Source organism: Stigmatopora nigra, chromosome 2 (assembly GCF_051989575.1).
Source record: "Stigmatopora nigra isolate UIUO_SnigA chromosome 2, RoL_Snig_1.1, whole genome shotgun sequence".
NCBI lineage: Eukaryota > Metazoa > Chordata > Actinopteri > Syngnathiformes > Syngnathidae > Stigmatopora > Stigmatopora nigra.
Window position 1 is genome coordinate 3,041,325 of NC_135509.1, and position 19,536 is coordinate 3,060,860.

General features: G+C 41.3%; 2 protein-coding genes across 2 annotated transcripts; both read right to left on the reverse strand.

The window, feature by feature from the left end:
* Nucleotides 1-1,387: 1,387 nt before the first annotated feature.
* On the reverse strand, nucleotides 1,388-7,541 carry LOC144192206 (microtubule cross-linking factor 3-like). Its single transcript, XM_077711283.1, has 9 exons — nucleotides 7,049-7,541; nucleotides 6,310-6,534; nucleotides 6,093-6,251; nucleotides 5,957-6,019; nucleotides 5,381-5,650; nucleotides 4,927-5,304; nucleotides 4,232-4,867; nucleotides 3,786-4,102; nucleotides 1,388-1,535 (listed from the first exon to the last, which is right to left on the reverse strand). The coding sequence occupies exons 1-8, from the start codon at nucleotides 7,178-7,180 to the stop codon at nucleotides 3,992-3,994; spliced, it is 1,974 nt and encodes a 657-aa protein (XP_077567409.1). The 5' UTR covers nucleotides 7,181-7,541; the 3' UTR covers nucleotides 1,388-1,535; nucleotides 3,786-3,991.
* A 1,693-nt stretch (nucleotides 7,542-9,234) lies between these two features.
* On the reverse strand, nucleotides 9,235-14,249 carry elovl4b (ELOVL fatty acid elongase 4b). Its single transcript, XM_077710337.1, has 7 exons — nucleotides 14,013-14,249; nucleotides 11,983-12,074; nucleotides 11,697-11,884; nucleotides 11,421-11,501; nucleotides 10,821-10,992; nucleotides 10,612-10,739; nucleotides 9,235-10,488 (listed from the first exon to the last, which is right to left on the reverse strand). Exons 2-7 carry the CDS (start codon nucleotides 12,047-12,049, stop codon nucleotides 10,201-10,203), a joined length of 924 nt encoding a protein of 307 aa, XP_077566463.1. The 5' UTR covers nucleotides 12,050-12,074; nucleotides 14,013-14,249; the 3' UTR covers nucleotides 9,235-10,200.
* Nucleotides 14,250-19,536: the final 5,287 nt, after the last annotated feature.

Genomic DNA, 19,536 nt, shown 5'->3' on the forward strand with positions numbered 1-19,536 from the left:
TCATTGAGTTTTCTTTGTTGGGGCAACACTTGACGTGAGGCAGCCGGTTCTTTCGGTTTTCCATCTCTTCGAAACTGCACAGAAATTGTTCACGACCCAACCTGGAGTAAATATGTGCAGGAACTTAGAAGGTTGTTGTGATGGCAGATTGTGTATGGAACATATAACCGGCCTGTGGTAAAAGTAGGTTCATTGCAGAGTGAACAAAATTACCTTTGATTGGCTTTTCTCCTTCCGATTTCATCCTGGTAGACTGGCACATCCTGACTCACTTTGATAGTGTCACTGAAGTGCTGAAAGAGATGCAAGCACGTATTCTAAAATAGCCAAACTGCATCTGTCCGTCAAATCTTTAAATAAGTAGGCTACTTTGACAACATTGGCCACGTTCCCTTTTATTACTGAGTTTTCTATAATTGTCCTCTTTGTGATGGAATACTTTCAGTCTTATCTAAATGTCTATTTGCCGACTTACCACGTGGCGCGCGCCATTGTTCTTCCGATTCCCGTTCTTCCCACGGCCCAAGTAGTCCTGCAGTAAGTCTCCAATCTCCGAAACGCCGTTTTGATGGCCCGTGTTGTAGCCGTGCCCGTTGCCAGGGTGATACTTGCTCTGATGGGCAGCTCCAAAGACGCTTTTCCCATGGCTTTCGTTGACATTGGGAACACCGTTCCCACATCGACGTGCCTGAACCTCATTGTACAGCTGAAATACACAAATGGGACATAGATGACTTCCCTCGTAATGCTACCGATTTTGCCACTCAGCTTGTGGTAATCCCTTTGTGATTTTCGACATGGCGACCGATGCCCATCCGTTGGTTTCGGCTTTCAAAGCGTACCCGTGTGAGTCCGGTGGCGTTTATCGCGTCTGTCAGCACCGATATTCATTAGCCCGTGAGCATTTGTCCATCGCTGTTGCCACTGCCAACGCGCTAATAGGCCACACGCAAGTAGTGCATACTAGACTAATGAACATACTCTGGAGACAAGATCGTGACAAGCACGAATGATTTATGTGTTTATGTGATATGGGTTTCCCTAAATACTAGCATAGCCCTGTGATAGAAAAACCTATGGTCGACCGATCATGTTTTTGGAATGTTACAGTTCAAATAACTAATCTATCTTACAACTTTTTGCGATTATGTTTGTAGTTCAAAGTTTGCCAACAAATATATCGAAAGCGAAGTCTTCTTACATTTGTTTTTCCAATGTTTTTCACTCACATCCATACATAAATAGTTCTCACCTCCTCTATTTTCTTCTGAATATCCTGCAGCTGGTCCTCCCACTCTTGCACATCTGAGTCGAAATTGTCCATCATATCACATCTGTCTTTCCCCCAGCCTCGCCGTCCGTGTTCCAGCCCGCGTTCTAAATCAATGGCAGCCATGTCGCAGGTCGCCCAAGAACTGAGGCCTCTTCTATCCCTCTTCTTTCTTTTCTCCAGAGGTGATTTATGTTTCACTTTTCCGAGTGATTTCAGGGATGCCGCTGTGTATCACAGCGATAGATGGATGGCTTGGGAAACACTAGAAAGACAAACACATGGGCTTTTCAAAGCACCTGTTGCATGTCTGAATACACAAAAAAATCACAGAAAAGGGATCTATGAATTCTCACAAAAATCCACTAGAGTGTACTATTTTTGAAAAACGTTTTAAGACAACGTGCCAACTTTTCTGTTCTTCTAAATGTGACTCATTCCTCTTCTCTTATGTCTTTGTCCTAAACCTCAGGCATGTTTGACCACCTGAGTGGCACGTGTGGACATATTGGACACATTACGTGGCACCGTTTTAGCTCGCTGGGTCGCTGCAATGACCTCGACCCTCCAGCTCCAAGCCCCCTCTATTTCCTTACGTGAACGCACGCCTCGCCATGTGACTAGAAAGACTCCCCCAGGCGTCCATTTCCCATGAGGACACATGTGGCCTGAAGCATGACACCAGGCTTTCCTGTTGCTCATGTCATTGCTATGCACTGTGTGACGACTGCTTCTTTTTTAAGGAGTCATAACAAAATTGGAGATGCAAACTGGTCAGGTGAGGAGCAAGTTTAACTCCTTCAATGGTCAGGATGTTTAGATTCGGCAACTGAAATCCAACAATTTTCCATCACCAACTTAGTGCTTTTACCAGCTAAGTGTGGAAGGCCAAGTCTTAGGAATCTACTTTAGAAACTTAAATTAAGGACAAAAATTAACAGTGGAACATAGCCCATGTAGGCCTGGAAATAGCACTGGATGTAAAAGAGAAAATGTCAAATATTTACAAGACAACATAGTGTGGGCTAGTAGGTCGGTACTCCATCTCCTCCCATGTTACAGGACAGTAAGTCCGTTAAACACTCTAAATTATCCATAAGTTTTATTAGTGTAATTTTGCCCTGCGATTGATTGACAACCAGTCTAGTTTCAATTCAGTTCAGTGAACTTAAAAGGACAAGCAAAATAGAACATTAATGGATAAAAAAATATTTTACTAATGTCCCTACCTTTACAATGCCTGGGGAAACAAAATCAATCCAATATATTTCCTAGTTTTGATCCTGATCCTGATCCACCTCCGCTCACCTCCAATCTTCCAAGAACCTTTCCTCAACACCGGTCCGCTTGTTTTTCCTCTCTTGCGTTACGTAAAGCTGGGCTTTAAAGATACCCCGCCAACCCTCTAAGACACACCCCCATATCGAGGTCAAGTCATTGAACAAAAGAGTAAACAACCTCCCCCCCTTCAGCTGTGAAGGTGGAGTCTGAGGGGCGCAAGGAGTGGTGATGCTGGTATCCAATATCATAATGTCAAATTTATTCCAGCATCTGAAGGCTCCAACAGGACAACTGTCGTCACCATCATCCTGACTAAAATTACTCAAGGGTGGCAGGGGCTTGTGCACTGGGAACGAGGGAAAGTGTTTACATAGCTATTTAAGCCCGCCACCATCTACTGGCCAATCAGAGGCTCTGTTGCTACTCCACTCGCAGGCGTCCGGGCAGATTTTGTCTTGTGACTCTATAACCATTTTTTCCAATGAATGCCAAGTGGGTGGCTAATTATATTTGATTCAGTACAGTCAACTCCTGTTTATCTCCGAGGTACTATATTTCAGGGCCAATCGGGAGAGGTGAAAATCCACAATAGTGGCCATGTCAACCAGTTGTGCCTTAAGATACTCCGTTTAGTCAACAAATTAGACTATGAATTAGAAGTATAGTATTTTTGTTCTGTTCCAGACCAGCGATAACATTAATGGAGGCTGTCTTAATTTGTCTGGAGTTTAATGAGTAAAGATTCCAAGAATGACTCCGAACTTCTAGGTTGCTTAACATGAGAGAAATGCATGGAACGTCACCACACATCCGGCTATAACTCCCACCCGTGCCGGACAGTTGCTACTGTTCATCTGCCACCCTAACGCTCATTTACTAATTCCTGCTCTCTAATCACTGGCGTCCGCTTTTGCAAATGGTGGCAGGCATCAGAATCCTCTCATTGGCAAGCTTCCACCTGTCGCTGTTGTAAATAAAGGAAAACCCTTGGCTGTAATATCTTAAGCTCGTGACATGTAACATGTTTTTGAACAGCAAAGCACTGACAGCTGTCCTTAGCTTTTCTCAAGTCAAAATAGAAGTAACAAGCATAGTTAAATCAAGATCCAAAGGGCATTTTTCAGTTTACAAACTAATGTCACAAAACTGTTGTGTAGAAGGAGCCTAATCTGTCAAAACAGCACCAGTGTTTTTTACTCGTATGTAGTATTACTACAATTTAAAGTTGACTTACCTTCCCCTGGTACTTATTCCGTAGTGTGTCAAAGATAACGGGAACATAACATGGAGGTGATGAGCTTTCCCTTGGGCTTTATGGTTTCCTTGGTAACAAACAATGCGGTGAGGTGGGTGGGAACAAAAAAAATCAATCAACAGAAGAATGGACAGAGAGATGGTGTATGTAAATAAATAAAAGGACTTGGCGGGTAAGGTGTACGGTCACAGAACAAAGAAGAGAGTGAAGAGAAAGACCAGTTTGAAGATAGTAGCATAAGACAGAGAGGAGAACAACACAAGTATGAGGATGAGCAAAATGATAGGCTGGAACATCTGGGAAATTGGTTGTGTGAGGAAGAAAATAGAAATGACCATCAATACCAAAAGATTCAAACTCAGCCCTTCCAAGAATTTCAAGCACATCCTGGAAGGAGGACCAAGTGGATATTTGTCATTGCTTACCGACAGTGGCTCTTCAGTGTCTCTGTCCGCCAGCCTTGGCACTTCCATTCTGTCTATGAAGGCCTGCAGTTCCTTCCTGAAAGCTTTCATTTGGGCATTGATGCGATACAGCAGCTCGTGCTCCCGGATCCGGCTCCCGTCATCTTCGCTGCCTCGCTCTGCTTCGCCGTTGGAAACGTAAACTCTGGCTTCGGAGATGATCACCGCCGTGTCGGCAATCAGCCGGTCGATGGTCCGGACCAGCCTCTCCGCTTCCACACGGATGTCAATCATCTGCTGCCTCTCGCGAAGACTGCACAGCCCACCAGGCAGCCAACGGGCTAACGGCGAGGAAGCAGCCCCTTCAGGTCCAGATGGGGTCAGGAGGCCTCTGGTGGGTGTCGGACAACGGCCAGAGCCATTGTTTCTGACTTCATCTGGGTCGCTCTCGCCACCGACTGGACCCTCGCGTTTACGGTGAGGCGGAAGCAGGCGGGACGAGGTGGATTCCTCGTCACTTTCCCGGCGTCCACTCGTCCCGCCATCACTCTCGGCGTCACTGTCCCTTGGACTGGGCCGCAGGGACAGGTGGGAGGCCAGGTCGTATCTCTGCATGTTGGACAGAAGCACTCTGTTCTCGTACTGCAGCTGCATCACCTGAACAGGGGAAAATGTTTAGTTCATGAATATGAGTTAGTTGGAATGACTTTTAATACCTTGCCACTAAGGTCGTTGATCTGAAGCCTGGCCGCTTTCAGTTCCTCCTGCAGAGCCTCAGCCTTCACTCCATCAAGGCCTCCTCCCCCAGAGCCACCTCCATGCCGAGCACCGCCCTCATGGGTGCTTGCTTTGAATCGCATCTTGTTCAGCTCATTGGTAACCCTCTGGTTCTGCTCCTCGGCGTCGGCCAGGTTCCTCCGCAAAAGCTCGGCCTCGTCCTCCACCAGCTGAAGCTGCTGTCTTAGCTCGGTCAGGTCGTCCCCGAGTCCTCGCCCCGAACCCAGGCCACCCATTGAGCCCACCCCAGAGCCGCTCTCTCCTTCACCCTCTCCACGAAGGTCGTCCAATTCAGCCCTCAGGCCCCGGTTCTCTACCTGAGAAGACAACGAAAACCACCTTGACAAAACAGGATCGGTCGTGCAAGTCACTGACACCCATCACCCTTCCCACCTCCAGTTCAACAATTTTCCTCCCAAGGATGTTGGCCTCCTCCTCCACCAGGCGAAGACGAAGCTTGAGCTCGGACTCGCGGGTGGACGGTGGTCCCCCAGCTTCTCCCTTGGGATGGGTGCTGTCCAGTTCACCGTAGAAGGAGCGGTACTTCTGCAGTTCTTGCTCCAGGCGGTCTTTCTCTTTGTCAATGGTGGCAGTCTTTCTCCTCATGAGTACGGCCTCCTCCTTGATCAAGGCCAGCTGGCATTTAAGGTCTTCATTGTCCTCCTGGATGAAGAGCAATCAAAAGTCATTTGATTTTAGGGAGAATGACTTAAGCTTAAAGCGAACAGAAGATTTGATGTCTTTCCGAGCCAAGAGTTCTTAAGATTGGACGAAGATCAACTGTGGAGCTCATTTTGCTGATAGACCCAGTAAAGGATGAGGATTTTAGAAAACTCTGTAATCCACTTGCAATGTTTACAGGGGCAAGCAAGCACTAGGTTAGGTTAGAACTTAATTTTTATCCCGTATTAAGGAAATCTGTAGACTTAGGTATAAAAATGGAGCCAGAACATGCATGAATGGACTCACCTCGGTGGGAGTTTGCGCTGTTTTCTTGTCTGTCCTTTGACTGTCCTTAACTCCTCGTTTTTTCTGGGCCAAATCAACCACAACATCAGCAAGAAAGCTAACATAGCTGTTTTAAATGTGACATTCATGGACTCACTTCTTTGGCTTTATCAAGTTCATTTTGCAAGGCTTGTTTGGTAACCTCCACCTCAATAAGGCTTTGCCTCAGCTTGGCATTCTCGTCTTCTGTTTTGGAGCGTGTCTCCTCCACTTTCTCAAGCTCATGGTGCAGCCTCACCGACACATCTTTGGCCACCTGTCCAAGCCTCCAAATGTTTATTTTTGAATCTCATCAGTAGAAGCAGACATCATACCTTGAGGTCCTGCTCTAGACTCCTAAGCAGCTCCTCATCGATCTCCCCCGTCTGGGCATAGCGCAGTCGCTTTCTCTCGGCTTTGCGTAGACGGTACTGAAGGATCCTGCAATTTTTGTTGGCTCGTTCCAGGTCTCGCTTAATGTCCTGTAGTTGGCACGTGTCTTCCTCATAGAAGGTGTCACGCATTTCGTCCATCTCGGCCCTCATCTCCTCGATCTCGCACTGGGGTTAGTGTTACATAGGCCAATTACATTCAGAAACTACTAAACTTACTATAGTTGTATTTGAATGAGTGCATACTGGATTGGATCCAACCTTGTGACCAAAACTGATAATGTTTAATACCCCCAAAACTATCCATAATAATGCCCCGTTATGTTTTAAATTTTAAGCATGACACAGTTGTACACTGTTATATGACATTTTTGTATAGTGATTTCCATAAGTGCGACAAATATGCCGACAACTCCATTTTTCCTGCATGTCCATAACTGGAAACTCAAAAACCTAATGAGCAGCACCATCTGTTTTACAAAATACCTTATTGATCACAGTGGATCAATGCAAAGTCAATCAATACGCAATTAATTATCTGCCTGTCTAAATTTGCTGCTGTAAATTCAATTGTTTGCCCTTTATGTCTAGAATTAAGCCCTCCAGAATATTAATCCAAACTGCCTTTTACAGTAAAAATGTGTACAGAGAAACTAAACAGAACATTTTTAACATCTCCAACCTTCAGGTAGTCGTTATCCTCCAATAGTCTCTCCATCTCCTCTTCCAAAAGGGCCTGGTTTTGCTGTGTCATCGAGCCATCATCGGTGGCCTGCACAGCCGGTCTCACAGCTCCGAGAGCAGCTTCCTCCATCTTGTTTCGCTATTTCTCTGCTTGCTTTTCCTGTTTGCTCTTTCTATTGCGTGCTGGACCAAGTCATCCAGCCAGCATCCCCCCCTGCCATCCGCCGCCAGCAATCAGGCCCCAACCGGCGTCAGTTTCTACCCCCTCCCCCAGGCCGCCGTGCAAGCTTCACTGCACGCAGTCACTTTTCCCCCCAAGAGATGGAAATAATCCAATTCGGGGTTTGCGTTGAAAAAGGCATAGAAACGAGTCATAGGACCGAGAAGAGAGCAGCGGCATCCGCCCTGTTCTGTTTTTTTTCTTCTTTTTTTTTCTTCCGGGAGCAGCTTCAGCACCATCCGAGTGAGCGGAATAGACACGCCAAGGCTCTCGAGCTCCCTCTTACTGCCGTCGGCGTTTAGGCATTCAGATTTTAGTGTTTATGGAGGGCGGTAGCGCCATCTTCAGACACCAACAAACCTCTGCAATGTTATGTGTGCCCAAAAAAGTGAGGGGAATAAGATTAACAATATTAATAATAATATCGAAGGAATATTGCAAGTAGGATGCTTCATTTAACAAAGCATCCCAGAAAATTATACAAATTATTATATTATAATAAGTGAGTTTTTGCAAAGGATACTCAAACTTAACTACAACAATAATTAAATAAGACTCATATTTTGACAAATTCACTCTTGTTTTAATGTTTTTGAGACTCTATGACCTATCCTTGTTATTGTGCATTATACTATATTTATTTAACATTACCACATAATTCCTGCAAATGTTTTGCCTTGTACTACAAGTGTACTAATATAGAGTTGGGGAGAAAAATACTTATTTAACCTCTACTTTTTTTGTGTGTTTTGCTCTTTAGGAGGAATGTGTCTACTACTTGAATCTCCAATAGAGGGCAGAGTTGCTAATGGAAAAGCAAGAGGAGGGTGAGTACATAAAACGCTGACTGTTTCCTCTGTGCTTGGGTAGAATGAGCTTCTTTGCTAATGAGATGAGCTAGTGGAGGGTTAGGTTTACAGGGCTTAACCCCCTCCTGGCGACCCTTGAACTCAGCCTAATGAATGCCCCCCATTTCTAAAGACTTATTTGTTGAGTGTAAAAGTTCCTTTCCAAGACACTGGCTACCTTTATCAGAGTCAGTGTGTTACCCCTCCCTGCAAAATGGTGGCATGCACACCAGGCTATTGCAACCAGGCAGTTAAATGGCCCTGACTGAAAGCCGCGGTCCTCCTGCAATCCCTTTTAAATCCTTGGGCTTATGTTCCCGTGTCCCCAGAGGACAAATTCATCCCAGACCTTTCACCCGCCCGCTCCACCATTCAACCTTGGCATCCTTCAGCGAAGGTGGTTAGAGGAAAACACTTTTTAACCCCCCTTACCAAAAGTCTGGGGAGGAGGGTCCACTAAGGTTGGTGTGTGAGAGTTTGAAGGACTTTTTTTAGCAGCTCCAAAGTTCTAATTCGAAGCAATATTCCACTCAAGGGGGAAAAAAGTTCCATCTTAAAGTCTACTCACTGTACAGTTAAGTCTTTCAGTGTGGTTGACTATGATAGTTCTTGGGAATTTAAAGTATAGATGTCCAATTCATTTGAACTCTTGCAACAGCATGAATGAGCCTTGCCAACTCTAAAGAATTCTAAATGTACATGACCTTGTCTGGCATTTTTTTCTTTGACTAGTATAACAAAATGCAGCTACTTAATGTGTAAGACTGACTTTTTCTGGTCAGAGACAATGAGGCACTCTAACATGCCCATGCCAGTCTAAATTTTCCATCCCCACACACCAATTTTGGGGAGGTTTGTTTACAAATGGATTAGCATATTCCAGTTTTCCCCCATCTAAAATTGGTAGGAAATACTGAGGCAAGAACATCTCAGTTCCAGTGGAAGATAAGCCAAGGCTTCTTCTCCAGTGACCTGCTTTCATGGGCAGCCCATGCAGTGACGTAGTAAGCTCTTTTGGAGCTAAAGCCAATTTACCCCCAAAGATTAGGGCAGATCTGTCTGGACAGGTCAAAGGCAGCCTTATACTTCAGTCAAGAAAAAGGAGCAGACACAAGCTGAATAGGTGTTGTCACTGTCCTTTTATTTATGGGCTTGCACAAAAATGGCTCCCTTTGACCCTAACTATAGTGAGAAGATAACACAGTTCAGTCTCTTTTCTTTCTTTTTTTAAAATGTATTTTTATTTTTTTCTGGCTACATTGCACAGCAAAAAAAAAACAAGGACCCACAAAAATAGTGTTGCCAAAAATTGGGGAAAAATATTAATGCTAAAAATAAAAAAAATGAATTGAGCACAGTGGCAAGTTGAATCTGAACTTATTTTTGTTTAATAGTAACTACTTTAAAATTGCTACTTCAATTCCATTGGTATCCAAACAAAAGCGTAATTTTGACATGAGAGCAAAGTAAATGTATTTGGATATATTTTGTGAATTTAAATACAAATAAATAATAAATCCATGTTTTTCATTATAGAGCGAAAACTTGCAAACATATGGCTTACCCTTTTTTCCCTAAAAAATAAGATGGTATCCCATTAAATGTTACTTTATGGTATACCAAGTAGTCACCGACATTGTAATTTCCTAGGAATGTTTCAAAAGTCTTCATTCAAAATCTTAACTCTATAAAGTCTTGGATGTTGACATTTTCTGTTAAAGTATGATAATTATTAATACCACCATTTAATATAAACTTTTTCCAGTATTGTATCCCTCAATTTGTGAACCTTGCTCTAAAATAATCATACATAAAAGCAAAATGTAACTATTGAAGCTCTCAAAGAAAACATGATGGGCCTCCTTTTTAAGGAAAGTTGGATGTCAACGTTTTTATAAATTGGCGCATTTTCGACAACATTCCAAGTGTGACGCTGACCCCCTCAAAAAAAAAAAATAGTTTGGCCAGAACGACGTGAAAGCCTACATGTTCAGCGTTTTTGACAAAAGACGACGGGCAGCCGCCATGTAATCGTTTTGCACGCCATCGTTCGGCCCTTGATACTGTCCTCCCAGCAGTCCTTTACTCATGTTTGGCCCGTTCCTTCTTTTGCCTTTTGCCGTTATCCGGCACCGATTCGTCCGCTTTGCTGTGGCCGTTACTAGCCTTGGAGATGCCATTGGCGGAGAACTTGGCTTGACCCTTGAGGGCCGGCGATGGTTTGCCTCGGTAAGCGTGGTAGTAAAAATTGGCGAAGAGAATGATGAAAGTGACCGCATAGCCGATCAGGGCCCACTGCATCCAGTTGGGGAAGGGACAACCCGTGTAGAGGGAGTGGCCGGCGTGGCCGATGGTCACGTGGAACTGGATCTGATGGACACAAGAGCATTAACAAATTTGTAGTGGGCCTTAATATGGTTTAAACTCAGACTAATTCATTGAAGAATGTCATATTTCTGTCCATCATTCTTAAATTCTTTATGTAATGCCCACCATCTGCATAATGGTGAGGTATTTCTTCCACCAAAGATACTTCTGCATCTGTGGTCCCAAAGCAGCCACACCATAGTAACCATACATGACAACGTGGATGCCAGAATTGATTGTTGCACCAAAAAACGCTGTGAGAAGTGGAAGAAATATTGTCAGATTAATGGCATCCATTATTTCAAAGTTTTACAATCCTTAATGAGCCCTCTCACCTTGCCCACCAGGTACCCATTTGATACCAATCCACCAGAGGATGAACATGGTACAGTGATGATACACGTGGAGGAAGCTAACTTGGTTGAACTTCTTCCTTAAGATGAAAAAGACAGTATCCAGGAACTCCACCCCTTTGGAGATGTAGTACCACCAAAGTGCTGATGCTATCTGAAGACCAGGAATGGAAGGAGGTAAATCCATATTATTATTACATGTTTGGTATCGTTCATTGCACAGTGTCTGGCTATGCGTAGGGAGGACAATGACATAGTAACACCCGGTTACTCTCTGTAAGCCACAGTGCCATGCCATCTCTTATCCCCGACTAATGCCACCCTAGAAAAGCATGGCCTGATGGTGGCCTTATAGGGGCGGAGTTTTAATCTCACGAGAAGCAGACTATTGCCCATTTTAGTTTACAATGTTACTCACAGAAATTGTAGGGGTAACTAATTGCTGCAGGTGTATTGTGACAAAATGTAGTGGTAGCCATCTACTGACTTTAACCCAATTGAAAACCAGTAAAAGAATTTATCAATGTAATTTTGTAAAGAATAATCAAAATACAACTTTGATGTGTTTTAGATAAAACTCACCCTGACTTCATTGACGTCTTCTGAGTAGTTGACTGGTTGGCAGAGGTAGCTGTACCCAGCTGCTCTGGAGGCAAGCAGGAGCTGATTGGACGAAAAATCCAGTCTACATTTAGTCCACACATCAATTAAGGTATTTTTAAGTACACTTGCAGTCCTTTGGAAAATTCTATTTAAAAAGCAGGCACTGCAAGTATGTTCTTACAATCCAGCCAATGTGCCGATTATAGAAAAAATGATATCATCCACATAGGATTATGATCATTCCAGTTAACTGACCTCTTTGAAGATATAGAAGTTGAGAACCACCATGCTAAAGTTGTAGACAATCAAGGCCTTCCTGAGCGTGTAGGGATGGCGGTCCTGCATGTATTTACGCCCCGCCCACAAAAAAAGCAAGTAGAGGCAACTTATAGCCAACGTGGGCCAGGGCGATGTCATCATCGGCCATGTTTCCACCCGCTTGTCTGGAAAAAAGGCACAATGTCATATCAACAGTTTGTTGGGTTGACATCTTGCAATTGTTAGATTTATTTTAAAAATGATAATAGTAAAAGCCACTCACCTGCTATAGTAAGGCTCCATTTGTAAAACTCTAATGTGTCATTCATCAAATGCGTTACTGCCTCCATGGCGTTGACTTTGTGCTAGATTATACTTTGGCAGAGAGACAGAAAGGTAGATGAAGTCATCAACATTTCAATGCCAGATGTTTGGATATATTATGTGCAATTAGATTTAAATATCAAGAGTAACATAATACATACATATGACTTTTTAAGCTCGTTCATTAACATTAAGCAGTTATTTATTTGTCTTCTGTGTAATTCGACATTGAAACCATAAAGAACTACTATTGGCCCGATTATAAGATGATGTTTTTTGCATTGAAATAAGATTTTAAAAAGAGGGGGTCGTCGTAATTTCGGAGTCTAGACATCGTTCTTATTCACAACGCTTGATGTTGCTAGATATGATTCAAGCAAAAGCTGAACTTAACTCCCTGGACCAGAACAAACCACTGTCACGAAGAAGAAAAATACTAAATAACAGTAAGAAAGAAAATAGAAGAAAAGAAGAGAAGACATCAATGGAGAAACGTAGCCACCATCTGGAAAGAAGTGGGTTGAAGATCGGCCAGGTGAACCCCAGCTGAGGAAAAGTTATGATGCAAACTTCAAGATAATGGTGATAAATGAGGTAGAGTCTTCAAACTATTTAAAAGCAGCTGTGAAATAGCCGAGGAAATAGCCAAGGAGCAAAACATACCTACTAACTGCAATGTGAGCCTCGGCTGGTGTAAAAGAATGATCCGGCGTAACGGACTAATGCCGAAACGCAGAACTAGCCTAACCCAGCGCCTGCGGTCAGACTTTGGAAAGATGTTCGAGGAAAAAGCACTCTTATATCTGGATCACATTGGCAATGATGAGTTTGTACATGCCAACATATGTTATTGTACACAGGAAAGATGTCAAATCTGTTCTTAGAAAATCCATTGGAAATGAGAAGAGGCATTTTACATGTCACATCATGTCAGCCAACCACACAAATGGAAACAAGTGGATTTTGTGGTCAACAAACCTTTCAATTACCAGAAAAGAAATCAAACTTTCACACCGACTGGAATGATTCGGTGCCTCCGGTAGTTTGTTTGCCTTGTGAGGCATCCACAGGTTTAAAAAATGTTGCATATCAAGTGAAGATGGGGGTGCTATGAGAGGAGCCAGAGGATGGGAGTAAGGATAGTGACACAGGGCACAGTGGAGAAGACAATGTTACTGTAATTATTTTCTGTCTAAAAATAAAATATGGTGTGGAAAATGTTTTTTGCAAATGTGAGTCTTGAAAAGGGGGGTCGTCTTATATTCGGGCCAATACAGTATTTTAATAGTGGTACTTTACATCATTATATGTTCAGTTTTTTATCGTAATGGGGGGTGTATGTTGAATATTTGAATGGCAATATTTGAGGAAGCTCATCTCACTCACTAAGTAGTGTTACATAATCACCTGTGTGATGAGATCAGGTGTCTGTTTATTAATTTATAATTAATCCCTCGCACCAGACTAGATCTCCTTTCAATAATTCAGCATTGAGGGCTGGACTGAGGGTCTCTAATACTAATTACCTCCCTTGTGAATAAATGCAGGCATAAGGTCATTGAAAAACGAGATTATTGTTTGGCATATTTCAATGCAAATACCATTTTATTGCGCGCGTAAAAACTTGCATTTGAGAGTGTTGAGCACAGACAAAAAGACAGTGGCGCATGCGTCAGCAAGTTCTTGTGTCGGGTGCTCAAGAGGCTTAAATTCAATTGATCAACGAGCTTAGAGGCGCTTGCAGGCCTAAGAACAAATGCCCGGTGCATATTTTACGCTCCCCTGTTGCACAAACTTGTTGCTCTATATAATATATCATATCTCTGTACATTTTGCACCATCGCTGCAATTGAATAGAAAAAATAGTTACATTGTCATTACATTTGAACTTTTTTATTTACAGAGACTGTTATAATTACTGTAATGCATTTAAATATAGTCATATCAATATATTTTTTAAAGAAATATGATAATAACCCAACTACTTACCTCCTTGGTGAAATTAATCTCTCCAGAGTCACACCTCGTCCGTCTGAGCAGGACCCCCGTTGCCCGTCGACATTAAAATAGCTTTTATTTATTTTCCTAGAGCAAGAAACTACTCAATGAAGTCAAGACGGCGATTATACTTGTATAAAATGAGGTTTGCTAAATTATGCTGTCAGTGCGAGCCGTCCGCTCAGCCTCTTCATCTTCTCTCAGCTGGGCTCAAGAGAAGCCGGCATCAAATACGCATGCGTACTCATCCCTCTTTTTCTGCCAGATATCACATATACGGAGCTAGATGAAAATTAAGTCTCAAACTGCAGTGTTAGTAAGTGGCAGCCATCTTCAAGCAGTAGACTTTTATTTTTAGGATCTTTTGTAGTGAACCTGAATCCATCAAATACACACCTTAAATACCCCAACCATTACAAATTGAAAAAATGTTCCTTTTTTTACATTATTAATGCTGTCAAATTATTTAAAATAGTGCAAAGTGAAAGATGCTTAATGATTTGCCACTGCTTTTTTACACACAAGATGGCAGCGTCGACTTGCAGACAAGTTGGACTAAAAGGTTTTTAGTCAAAAATAGTATCTAATAAGATTGTTGCAGATTACAGTCACAGTTTATGATTATAAATAATATAATATATCCCTAGTCGATACAAAGGTTTGTAGAGTAGTGAAATGTCATTAAAAATTGAATCGCTGATTATATTTTGTAAATATTTAAGTCCAGTGTGGCAATAGTGATTTGGGAAGAATAGTATTTTTTTAATTCATATTGCAACATCCATTGGTCCACTTTAACTCCATAACAACACATCTTTTACTTGTAGTACAGTTCTTTTTTCCCTTTTAGTTGTTTGTGTAAATTTATGCAATTGCTCGTTAAAATACCTTAAATATGCCAAACCTAATAATAGATCTTTACTTTTCCATTGGTGTTATTCAAACTAGTGAAAGAACAGAGAATCCTCCTTGGCGTTTTTTTCTTCTTCCCCAAATGACTTTAACCGACGCTCTCTCCATGTTTATTACTGCGGTTGTACAGTGGAATCTAAATGTAGAATCCTTTATAAATTGTAAAAGTTGTGAGTAGGCTTTCATTTGATCACAACAACATTTCAGGTCAAAGTTTAACTTCATTTTGAACCTGTAAATGAACAAAAATAAGGATTCCTGAACAACATAGAGTTGTCTGAGTGACAGAATGTTTTCACTCTTCATCACTTGAGTTGATTACAAACATCCTTTAAACTAACAACACCCTTATACACGTCATTTAAAATGACAAACAAACACCTCCCAAGTAAAAATTGGCACTGAAGCATCAATCATAGCCAATTACAAACCAACTAGAACATTCTAAGGAAGAATCTCTAAAGGAAATTTCCCTTAACCCTCACTTAAACATACCTGAGAGCCTTTTGGGAAATGCCAATTGGATTAAAAAGGGAAAAAACTGACCATTTGGCTGCTTCTTACAAAATAACTTCCTCTAACTAATACTTTATGTTGCTCAAAAAAGCCTCTAATGATTAGGCGTTTAGATCTTCCATCATTATTATTATTATTGCAAGTGCTTCTGTACAACCTAGTAACAAACAGATGAGATTTGTGTGTTTTTACAGTCTACTGTTCATATATACATACATTTCTCACATTTTTTATCTAATAATTCACTCCCTAGCTTATGTGAGTGTAAATTGTAGACTGTCACTATATAAGTGTGTGAGTGTGGATGTGTAATCTGAATCCAGTGTGTTCCATTACCGTCTTTTCATATGGTTTTAATTGGAAAGGCAAATACGTCAAGCTGACATTTGACTAGTTCCATTCAGTAGCCCATCTCTCTCCAGCTCTACATCCACAGTGCTTCAATATATGTGGTATTAAAGCGGGTCAAATGACTGTTTCTTTTACCGCTTCTCATTTAAAAAAAGGTGGATTACTGCATACATACCATAGGTACGTTCCAGTCATGTGTTTTTCGTGGAAAGGAAGTTGCATTTTGAGGCCAGGAGTGCTTAACACAGCCCAGATGATGCAGATTTAGGTTTCTTTTTTAAATCAGTGTCTGCATTTTAAGGCGCATTCTGTAACGTTTATTGCTTCCTGTTGCCAACTAACCATTTTACAGTCAAATTACCTCAGTAATGAATTTTGGCATGGGATGAAGAAGTGGGTGAGGTTGTTTAAATGGCAGAATTATTTTGGTACAGGACGAGGTAGGCCCTGTTTGGCGTCATTATTGCTATCATGGAGATTTTTCTCAAGTAGAGTGGGATTTTTAGTATTTTTAGATAAGAGTAAATGTGGACGTAATGCTATTATTTGGAGAAAAATGTGTCAAGATGTTGGGAGCATTGGTTTTGACTAAAACATGCACAGGACTACATTTAGGATTTCTTTTTACACAATGCTATGTTCTTCTGATGAAATTTGAATCTTGGCTCCAAGCAGGCGACTTCCTTAATAAGGGTTGACATTCTTTGTCCTCACTTTAGGCTTAACCTATGAAATCTGTGCCTTTTTTGGTGGAAAGAAAATAAATTAAGCCAATCCAAAAAAAAAGCTGAAACTAAAAGCAGAGCTATGTGCCGTTACAACCTGAACTTTCCATGTTTTAAAGAGTCTGCTAATATTTTTTAAGGGTAAATATTTTTCCTCTCCGCACTCGACTTAGCTGGAGGCAATTGCGCTTAGTTCACTGACTTGGCAGAGTCACAGGAAATCTGAGTACCATGCAAGGATTTGTCCTCCATTGGCACCCAGTTTGGGCCATTCGGGTCTTAGAATGAGTCAAAGGACACTATGCGACGTTCTGCAAATTGACGCGAAATGAGCCGCGATGAAATAATGTATTTTTTAATCATTTTTAGCTTTTCGCTCGACGTCAGCAGAAACGATCCGCAAAAGTGTGGCCTGGCTGGCAGATGTCAACACGAGGTTCTTCCAGTGCTGTGTGGTTACTAATTACAGCTGTTTGGAGGCCAGTTCTTCCCAAAACTCCTTAGCTCTATTTTTTGGGATCCAACAAGCCGACCAAAAACCATCACTTTTGCAAATAGAACTTAATACGCTCTTTGATCCCGGTTTATTATTGTTTCAGACTAAGTTTATAATAGCTGTTATTAATTATACAGTATTTGAATTTTTCTGAAGGCAAATTGGAAAAGTTGCTTTGCTTGGATATCTGTACTATTTTTATTTTGTCACGAGCCACATTGGAATTGCGGTTAGTTATGGAATGTTTTGTTCAATAATTATTTCTTTATTTTAGATAGAAGAGTGTTAAAATTTGCAGTATTTTTGAGCAACTTTGGTATTTTTGCATGTACTTTATTAGCTTTTGTGGACCGTGCAACTTGATGTGGCAGGCCCAATCTGGCCCTCACTCTTTGTGTTTGACAGCCGTGTCTTCACATTTTCAAAAGAGGTTTCTTTGAAGTGTAAATAGAGATAAATTCAATGAAGTTCTTTTTAAAAGATTGGTAGGTTTCTCAAAAAAAAGAAAACAACAGGGATAGAGTTAGGCAATGATTACACACCAACATTTCCCATTAATGTTAGAGTTTGTGGTGCAATTTTTGTCTTGTGCAAACTTGTAAACCGTTGGTTTCTCGAAAATTCGATAACAAAAACAATAATAATAACACAGGCAACTGTATTAAGTAACTGAGCAGAGTAGTACAATTTATTCAAACTATTCAAGATCCTGAATGGAGTCCTGTGTAAAGTTCAGAGGCATTGACAGCAATAAACATTAAATCCATTTGAAATTTTGAGATTTGAATCAATTAACTCCTGTAATAATTGTAACATGTCATTTTTTCAATATTTCCCCGAATCAACAGGGAAAAGAAAACCAATAAGAATTGAATTGGATGGCTATACTTGTCAGTGGCAGCCGGTAAGTTCATATTTGATAAGGAATTGGGACGCATTAGTTGTAGGTAGACGTTGCAGGTACTGCAGTCCAGCGCTTTAATCCACTAACCCGGCCCGGCAAGGGCTCAAAGCCTCTCAGCACTGTCATGTTCTGTTAATGTTAATCTCAATTGGCGTCCCTGTCTCAATGGACTGACCCACTGCCTGCGACCCTGCTGCTACTTAGGGTCAAGACCCCCCTTATCCACTACCATCAGCTATTTAACAGTTGGAACAATGGCGGGAGAAATGTATCACTATTTCTCTCAGTCTCTGCGGAGGTCTGTGCTCTGAAAATGTACTAAATCAGTCCCGTCAAGGGAATTGTTTTGAAAAACTGGCTAGAAAAGTGAAGGCTGAGTTTTAGTTTCCCGTTGAGGCATTGTTGTTGTCCACATGATCCACAATTGTAAATCCAAAGAAACTGGGAAAAGTCACAGTGCAGATTGAGTCATTCGAATAAGATTCAAGTTTTTTTGGTTGTTGCAAAAGTCCACGTGCCACATAACCCGCAATTGGAAAGACGTGAGGCAGACGGACATTGTTGTACTCTGACGATTCCTCAAATCTGCAACATCAAATGGACTTTGTGGACATTGGAAAATGCGGGTGAAGAGTTTGATGTCATCTTTTCTCTGCATTTCTTCCAAATAGTCATTGCAAATGTCAAAACATTTGCCAATACTGTTCTGAATGATTATTGATTAGCTGCAATTCAGTGGGAGTGGACTAGAACCGCCACAAATGATCATTGTTATAGTTAGTTAGTTAAATCATTTTCATTACTGCACAAAATGGCTTTTTTATATACAGTTAAACAAAGTATTGACTCTTATCTATATGCCAGACTTTACATTTTAACCGAAAATACAGAAAAAAATTGGACTCGGAGTATTCCGTAACTATGAAACCATATCATTGTTTTCAAAGCAAAAGCAGATGTTTGCAAATATATCTTTTTGATTAAATACCTTGGTAGGTGCCTGCTTTCTTTCTACTATGATAATAGAAGTATACAGTAAAAAAATTGACAGTTTTTTCCACTTTTTTAGTTCAGGAAAATGTTGATTATTTCCAAATTCTGTCTGCTGCCTTTTTAAAATACAAATACTTCCTGCAGTACAAATGGCTTAATACAAGGACTTGTAAAACATGAGCGTATCAATACTTCTTCAGAATACTTCTTATTAAAATAAGGACACTGTAAGACCACATGCCCACACATGTGAGCATCTGGCAATTCTTTAGAATATATTTTTAAATTCCAATCAGCATTCCCATTTGTTTGTTGACTTTGTTTCGGTAGGCGATGAGTCATGGTACTAATTCCCATCATATTTGCTGTGGTTGCTGACTCAGTACATTAAGAACACCTTTCTAGAATTCTCTTAGAGTGCATTTGAGTACTCATAGCTAATCTTATACATGTATTATTTTGTTTCACGTGAGCCAAACCACATAAATGCGTCCCTACACGTACTCCCTTGCGAAGATTGCGCTTAAAATGGAGAACACATTACAGACGGCTGCCGTCACTGGAATTCTTTTATTTGTTCCCGATAATGAAACAAGCCTGCGGGGGTATTATCTAAAA